This window comes from Parus major, chromosome 23 (genome assembly GCF_001522545.3).
Source record: "Parus major isolate Abel chromosome 23, Parus_major1.1, whole genome shotgun sequence".
In the NCBI taxonomy this organism is placed as follows: domain Eukaryota; kingdom Metazoa; phylum Chordata; class Aves; order Passeriformes; family Paridae; genus Parus; species Parus major.
Genome location: NC_031791.1, coordinates 1,523,248 through 1,531,940, shown reverse-complemented (window position 1 = coordinate 1,531,940; position 8,693 = coordinate 1,523,248). Strand labels below are relative to the sequence as shown.

Below are 8,693 nucleotides of genomic sequence, written 5' to 3'. Positions count from 1 at the left end.
TCACCACCAGGCAGCTCCTGCCCGGGGTCACCACCAGGCAGCTCCTGCCCGGGGTCACCACCAGGCAGCTCCTGCCCGGGGTCACCACCAGGCAGACACCAGCTGGCTGACAGATTCCTGCACTTCCTGACCAAATCTGATGGAATTCCAGCAATCCCTGAGCTTTTGGTCAACTCTGCCTTTCAGAGTTTTAACACTAAGGTCACAGGTTTGATCTCTGTAGGCACCATTCAATTAAAGAGTTGGACTTGATGAGCCTTGTGTGTCCCAACTCAGAATATTCTGTGATGGGGCTCCTGACACTTGACAAGAAGTGTCCCTTTCACTACCTGCACCCAAACCTCTGATCATGTCCCCACCCTGAAAGAACTGGACAGTGTAACCACATCTCACCTTGCAGGACAAAATGTTTCCAAACGCCGAGAATGTGTCGTAAAGTGCCTTGTTATCAATGGATTTGTCCAGGTTCTTGATGAAGACGTTCCCCACTCCTGATTTCCTCAGGGAAGGGTCCCTCTGAGACCACATGATGCGAATGGGTTTCCCTTTGATCACATCAAAATTCATGGTATCCAGAGCTCGCTCAGCTGCAGGAGAAGCCAAGAACAGATTTCTGTGGTTGGTTAAAAAATTAAGGTTTTCAGTGGCTGGGTGATCATTTTCTCTGAATTTCACTCAGATCATGGAGACATTTGGGGTATTATTAAAGGTGATCAATGACTTTTAACTCAATGTTTCAAGGGAGGTCTTTGCAGCAGAGTCACTAAGTATATCAAAGGTTTCACAGACTTTAAATTTATATTATAGCAATATATTCACCACCACAGCAAAATGGATATCAAAGCACCTGGTTTATTAACTATATTATGAATTATTATAAAGGTAAATTACTCTGCCCAAAGAAGAAAAGGAAAAACAGGAAACTCTGGCAAAAAAAAAAAAATAAAGTAAGAAAAGTGACTGTGTGGCTGTTTTGCTTTTCATGAAGCTCACATCTCCCCATCCTCATTTCTATTCAGAGAGAAGGATCATCTCCCTGTCAGGTCAGGGAAAATGTGCACGAACACATGGCTGGCTGTGAGGACATGAGTCAGCCTCTACATAACTTACGTGGCCAAAAAATGATTCCCAAGTTGCTCAAGCTAAAGATGACAAGAGAGTTGAGAAAATTCTGGGGGGGGGAAAAAAAAAATGTCTGTACACCCCATCTGATTAACAGGGAAGTGTTCCTCTAAACTCTCAAACACCAGCACTGTCATTCTAACCTGCTCTGAAACCCCCCTCCACGAGGCTATTTCTGCTGCCTACTGGTGTATAAAAAGGATCATTACGTACACACACCAGGATCTTGTTCATAAAATTGAGATGCTTGCACTGTTCTGTGCCAGAAAACACTCCCAGCATGGAGCGAGCAGAGAAGAAAGAAAGACTCTTAATTCCCAGCATGGAGCAGGCAAAGAGATGGAAAGATGTGCATTAAAATCAAGGAAAATTAACAGGGCAGAACACAAGCTTTCCAAATCTGTTTGGTTCAGTTCTCCCAGGCCACCTTCACCCTGTGGTATTTGCTGATTAGATTTCAGGAGCAAAAAATTCAAGGAAAAGACCAATCTGAACACCTTGCACATGGACTTGGCTCATGCAGCCTGAGTAACTACTCAGCATGTCCCAAAACTCCAGGAATTCCAATGGAATACTGCCTACCAAAGCCTGCAGTCCCTACCCCCAATGCCAGCTTCCACTGCTGCATGGAAGCTTCTCAGAATTTCTTATGTGCTTTAAAATGTGTTTTTTGCTCTTGCTGCTTTTTAAATTCAAGTGTGACCATCGCTGTTCTCCCTACACACAAATCCAGTTGGAAACAAGCTCTGCTTGAAAAAAAATATATATAATTTAAAGGACTCCAACAGCTCAGTTTAAACCAATGTGTTAAATGCAATTAACTGCCAGGCTAAAATGATTCCTCAGCTGCTGCTCCAAGTCCGTGCAAACCAGGTTCTTCCTGCAGTCCTTTCCTAGTGCAGGCAGCTCAGCAGGCGACCTGGTGCAGCTCGTCAAATTTGGCAGTGTTTATTTATAGCAGGCAGAGGTCCTGCAGAAGCATGTGCTGGCAAGGGCACGAACTGGCTGGATAAAAAATACCATTTGCAGCAGGAACAGGCTCCTGCTGGAAGGTGACGAGCAGATCAAGCTGTAACCAAGGGGAGCTGTGAAGGCTCCAGAGCAGTTAGGAGTTCCTCCAGGTTCTTCCAAGCTCACTGAGTAGATACTATTGCACTGCTCTTTCAACAGGTTGCTACTGTTCCACTCTATTATTACACCGCGCTTGAAATTCGCCCAGGCACTTCTGGTGAAAGCCCTACATGGATTCCCGGAGGGATGTGTGCCACACCCACAGGTGGAAATGCACCCCCACTACACACCAGGACCTCAGAAAACCTGTAAAGGATCTGCAAGAGTTCTGTGAATGACTCACACCAAGCACATCTGATTCATTTCCTTCATCTGAGCAAACACCTTCTCATTTTCTTCTATTTAAGCCATAAAGCTTCAGCCATTTCAGTTCCCGTATCTGTTTCTCTCCCACTGGGTTCCTGTCATCCTTCCAGCAGACTCAACTGCAGCTCACACAGAACATTAAACACACTCACAGCCCCTTTCAGGCTTCCTTCTCGTTCCCTTTCTGGATATGAGAACACTCACTGCAGTTTGCCTCAGGCCTCAAGAGCAATTAACTCTTATTATCTCATCCCTTACAGATGCAGAGTTCACACAATGCTGGAATTAGTGGCTGTGGTTTGAGCAGCAAGAAGACCCGATAACCAACCTCCCACCAAGATTCACCCAGGAGAAGAAACTGCACACTTTATTCTCCCCAAACCTCTCTCTTAGGTCACTGAGAGAAAAAGTCCTGCAAGGAAAGCACATAGTGCAAATCTAGCCACTGTTTTTTATAAAAAAATGATGGTGCATATTCAAAAGAATTAAATTCCTCAGTCACTGAGGTTACAACAAAATGCTGCTGCAATAAAGCTTGTGTCAGTACCAACACTTCCCTTTTCACTTCACATTTTGCCTTACACAGCTGCTCCTTTACACTCCAGGAGGAGAACAAACAAGTTTATCTGTACTTTTCCACAGAAAAACATACCTATTCCCAGCCCTGGAATCCTCCTTAGCTTGGGAAACATTTCGTTTTTCCTGCACTTTCAGAACACCTTATCTCTGCAGCCAAACTAAAGCTTCTCTGTTTCATTACCCTGAGTATTTCATGACTGTCAATGTTTGGAATTCAGCTGCATAGAACACATGGAAAGAGAAATTCAGCTTGTTTGTTGAGTTTGTTTTCTTTCCCTTCTTCACAGTCAAAAAGAAGAATAAATATTAACAACCACTACAGAGCCGGAACTTTGAAGTGTTTCCTTACCCTGCCTATCACAGGATGACAGGCTCAGAATTCAGCATTCCCTGCTCACTACAAGCAAGGAACTGCAACCAAAACCAGCAGAGCTCATTTTCCCTAAAAATAACCTCTCTGCAGCAGACTACTGCCAATTAGACAATGCCTGTCCAGCGTCACTCCAGCAGCTAAAGAACTGTAAAAAAACCACAGAATTTGGCCCAGTTTGGACACAGGAACCTGGAAGTCAAGGTGTGACAGTGTGAGCTCCTTGTGACCCTGAAATGGAGAATTCTGGCAACTTGATTTGCTCTGTGGACACAGGGACAGAGTCCTGCTTTAAAACACACAAAAAATGAGTTAAAACATTGTTTTTTTCAGATTTACAAAGCCTCACCCTTCCACAAAAGGTGCCAGGGAAATGCAAACTATCATTAATCAACTTTTTTAACACCTACTGCCAGTTCAAACCTGCAGTGTGTCCACAAGAAGTCTGCAGAGCACAAAACCTCCTGATTACTGAAAGCACCTACTCACAACCATAAATCCAACCAGATTCCTACAATGCTCCCCTCAGCTTTTCTCAGATTTAGTGGGATGAAGCCCAAGTGCATTTCTGATTATGCATTCCTGGAAGAAAACACAGAATCCCTCCTCCTCTCAGGAAGCCTCATGCAGGCAAGTGCCACCTTGAAAACAGTCCAAATTTCTGCATTTTACAACAAAAAATTATATTCTTCATAGTCAGGTTTGTATCACAACCCTCTTCCAAACCACCTGTCCATGTCCTGCTGCACTGCATGGAGTGCAGCAGCTGGGGTTTTTATTTATGCAGGGTAATACACACTACAGTTTGACAAGAGAAAATCAGAAATTCACATTTCATGAGGGCAGGAGGAGTTTGACTATTTCCCTGTCCCGATACTCACTCAATGATTTGGTTTAAACCTAATTCACTTGACCTTCTAAGACCTACCAGTAACAAGACACCACCTACTTGGTCCAAGTATCACTTCAAGTCCAGGATCTTCCTAAAATGTCTGCTGCCTCCCCAACAGCCCAGAACGGTGCAACCTCCCCCTAAATTCCTGTCTATTTATTACCATAAAAGATTACCTTGCAATATGTTGGGAAGGCTCCCATTTGTACGAGGTGCAGAATGCTTCTGCTAAAGCACACATGGGACCAGGCACTGATCCCTTCTGAGAATGCTCTTCTCTGCTTTGAGAGAACTTTATCTATGCTCCTGCACCCCATCTCCCCAAAATTTATCTAATCCAAGCTGTAGTTCCTTCCTGGCTTTGTTTCTGCTGCTTGTTTTTAGTTCTCTGATCCTAAAATGAGATCAGAGCCTAAGGAAGGCAGGTGAGCTGGGATAGCTTTGTTCAGCACGTAAATGTACCAAGGTGGTTTTAGAAGAGGCACCCAGGGCAGGGACAGGAACACAAATACAGGCTCTCAGGTTCCTTCCTTCTCACTGAGAATCTTTAAAACACAAATACACTGCCCTCCCCTCCCCACACCCCAAAAAAAGCTTTTTTGAGAGTGCCATGAATGAGAAATTTTGCAGTGGGGGGCAAGTCAGCTTTTAATCAGCATGACAAAGGAAAGGATCGAAAGTGCTCAATCAGATCAGTGCAAGGAAATGCCCTGGGAGAGGACGGAAGCTCTGCAAAAACGTAAAGTAAAGAAAACCTACTACAGGCTAAAGGAAAGTTTACTTGTTGCTGAAGTCTGCGCTGTTGTAAACCAATTCTGAATTCAAGGGAAAAGCTCACTCTCATCTCTACTTGGATGCCTCTATCACGTAGAGATGCTGTTAAACCCCAGAGAAAAAACTTGCAGCAGTCAGCAGGCAGAGCTCTGAAAACTGGGGCAGAAAATGCTGACCCATTTTCCTTCCAGAAAAGACATGTTCCAAAATGACCTCTCCTGTCCCATCTTTCACATGCTGCTTCAGCTCTGCAACACCTGGCCTTGAGCAGAAAACAAAGTGGGAAAAAAAAAGAGAGTCTGGCAAGAGCAAAGCAAATGTGGCTTCTACACATGAGACAATCTGTTTTTCCACACATTAAAAAAAGCGTTTTATTTCGCTTTCAAGACCACCGCTTCCCAAACTGGGAGGCACATCCAGCTGCTTGAGCAGAGCAGATATTAAATTCATTAAACTGGAAGTGTGTGGAGCAGCCAGAGGATCAGTCATTAAACTGAGCACTCAACCAGGGCTGACTACTCTGAACTTTCTCTGCTAGGACTGGCTGCACAAATCCCCACAGAAACAGCCCCAAAACTACCCCAGAATAAAGGGCAACACAGCGATTATTTTCTTATGCGAGGAACAAACGCAAATCTCTGAAATTTAGTATCAGTGCAAGAAACAGACCTGGCTAAAAGAGATATTAAGAAGCGCATCTGCAGAGCGTTTTGTAGACACCAATCCGCCAAAAAAAGCTCCTGTTGCAAACTGCTCCCAGGGACCAGAAAGGGACGAGTCACCCTATAACGCTGTGGTGAGCATCTACATGGCAACACGTGAATTAGAGGGGAAAAACGAGTTAAAACGAAGTGGGGGAAGCCATGGACGTGGCTGCAATTGTCACTTACCATCTGCGGGCTGCTGGAAGTTGACGTAGGCGTAGCCCAGGGAGCGGCGGGTGATCATATCCCTGCAGACCCGAATGGACAGCACGGGGCCAGCCGGGCTGAACTTCTCATAGAGCATGGCCTCGGTGATATCGGGGTGCAGGTCCCCCACGTACAGCGAGGCCATGGGGTAACTGCTGGCGGCCGTGTTCATCCTCCCCTCGGCGCTCTCAACCCACGCGGGTTTTTTTTTCACTTGGGGTCTCAAGCTTCTTTTAAATATTAATGCTGGGGGAACACTCAAACTCTTAATTAAAGGCTAAGCTGCGGCCTGCAGAAGCTTGGGACAAGGGGACTGGAGGGAGGCCGGGCACCAGCCCAGAGCAGCTGAGAGCGTTGTGCAAGCTTGAAAAATCAACAAAAACACCCCAAAGTTAAGCCTCCTGGAGAGCAGGGATCGGATAAGACGCCAAAATTCATACGCCAGCACCCGAGAGCTTTGAGGCAAAAAACCTCCTAAACCCCAGCGTCTCTTATTTTTTGCTTCGGTTTAGCCCAGATTCTGCAGAGCGGCGGCGCGTTGATTTTCTGAGGAAATAAAAAAAAAATAAATATATAGATATATAAATAAACCTCAAACACGCGCTAATATAACTATTTCTTTTAAAATCGTCTCGGCTAGATAGCCCGAAGGTATAATAAATAAACCGGAGCGGCTGAGGCGGCGCGGCACGCGGCGGCCTGAGGGCGGCCGGGCGGGCAGGGGCGCGGCCGCCGCGCTCTCCCGGCGCACCGCGCTCCCCCGAGCCCTCCCTACCCAGCGGCACCGACCCGGGGCGGGGTCGGCGGCTCCGGGCCCGACCCCGACTCACGCGGTGCGGCCGCGGCGGGCGGAGGGGCAGCGGGTTGTGGCGGCGGCGGCGGGCGGCCCTTTATAGGCGCCGCGGCGGCGCGAGTGGGCCGCGGTGCCGCCGAGAGGAGGCGGCCGGGCCCGGCCCGGAGCGCCCCGCGCCGCACGCAGCGCCCCCCAGCGGGCGGGAGGACCCGCCGGGGTCCCGCCATTTCGGGGTCGCCACAGGAGAAGCGGCCCACTTTGGGGATGATTAAAGTTAATAGTTGTTGGAAATTGTGTTGGTTCGCTAATTAGTTTCAGGCGAGGAGGCGCTGGAGGGGTTGCAGTGGAGGCCACAAAGGTGGTTTGGGGTCTGGAGCATCGCCCTCATGAGGGGAGGCTGCGGGAGCTGGGCCTGGTTATTCTGGAGAAGGGAAAGGCTGAGAGAAATAAATCCATAAATCCATAAAATATCTCCAAGGGGTGTCAGAGGATGGTGACAGACTCTGTTCATCGTTGCCCAGCAAGGAGCAACAGCCATAAACTACAGCAAAAGTTTCACCCCGACGTTTAGACAGATTTAGGGACAAACAATCCCCTGTGGGCAGCTGGCAGAGAGATGGATCCACAGCAACAAACAAGAAGAGTTTTTGGGGTTGTTTTCCCTCCCACCCCATCCTACATGTGCAGATGTCTCACAGGGCAGCTCAGTCCCACCATAAAACACAAAAAATCCAGGGAAGCCTCCTGGGGATGAGCACCAGGAGAGCAAAACCATTCCTCTGGGATCATTCTCACTGCCCCGAGCTCTGCTTTTGGAGGTGTCGCTGGCAGCAGGATGAGGAGCGGTCAGAGCTGGAGCTGTTCCCACAACCTCCTCCTCTTCAGAGCATCATTTTTCCTCAAATAAGCACGAGTTCCTGTGCCAGCTCCCACCGTGGGCTGCCCTGGAGCGGGACCAAGGGTCCCGATGTCTCCCTATGGAAGCGAGCTGTCGATCCCTCTTCCTGGGCTGTGGATTAAACAACTCCCAGCAGAAAGCTGCTGGAATTGGGAGAGGGATTCACCCCCCTCTCTGCTGCTGTCCTGTGGCTTCACACTCACGAGATCAGCTCCAGGGAGACCCGTAATTATCTATTTCTAGCATCTTCAGCGGAGCGTAAGGACACGGCAGTGCAGGATTCAGTGATTCATCAGTGACCTTCAGGCTCAGTCCTGTTAAGGGGGACTAAGATAGACACTGGTTAACTGGGCATTGTGGCTTTTCCATTGTTTAATTGCCTTTAATTTGCTTTAAAAGCAGAATACAACGTTACCATAAAAATGGAACGCGATACAGTGGAATAATCGAGAGCAGCAGAATAAAGGTAAAAATAGCAAAGCAAATTGTAGTGATTCGCAATATTTTCTGCCTTGAAAACACAAATGGCACAAATCCTCCTCCTCCTCCTGGTCTCATCGTTCTCCCAACAGCTGACAGTGCTGCACTGGTGGGATCACACCTGCCACTGTTTTGTGCTTGGTCCTTCACAGCTGGTGCCTCCTCCGCTGGGAAACCAGGGACTGACACAGGCATGTCGCCGTGGAAGTGTTCAGCTCCTGCTTTGACAGCTAAAGTCAAAACACAGCCCAGCTCAAAGAGTGTGTTTCCACATAAAACGCCCTTTGGCTGTGGCTACGCTGTGAACGGCTCTGATTTGAAACATATTTAGTGACATTTGTGTTCCCTCCCAGGGGACTCTGTGCAGACAGCCAAGGTCCTGTGTGCTGCTCCATCCTTTTCACTCCCCACGCTGACTGATGGGCTGGGGGCACAGAACTGCTCCCAGGGACCCCAAAACTGCCCCCAGGTACCCCAAAACTGCTCCCAGGGACCCC

General features: G+C 47.9%; 1 protein-coding gene across 12 annotated transcripts in view; it reads right to left on the bottom strand.

The window, feature by feature from the left end:
- The window catches only part of PABPC4 (poly(A) binding protein cytoplasmic 4), a 13,900-nt gene extending 6,970 nt beyond the window's left edge, over positions 1-6,930 (bottom strand). For 10 of the 12 annotated variants that reach the window (XR_004500150.1, XR_004500151.1, XR_004500152.1 and 7 more), the window contains exons 1-3: positions 6,856-6,930; positions 6,005-6,571; positions 394-587 (exon numbers count right to left, since the gene is read on the bottom strand). Coding sequence is in view for 7 of the 12 variants with exons in the window: in XM_015649084.2 (XP_015504570.1) it covers positions 394-587; positions 6,005-6,197 (387 nt within the window). In the remaining 5 variants the exon portion in view is untranslated. Of the gene's footprint in view, positions 1-393; positions 614-6,004; positions 6,701-6,855 lie in introns of those variants that run through there. The other 2 variants (XM_033519598.1, XM_033519602.1) reach the window with 2 other exon arrangements.
- Positions 6,931-8,693: the final 1,763 nt, after the last annotated feature.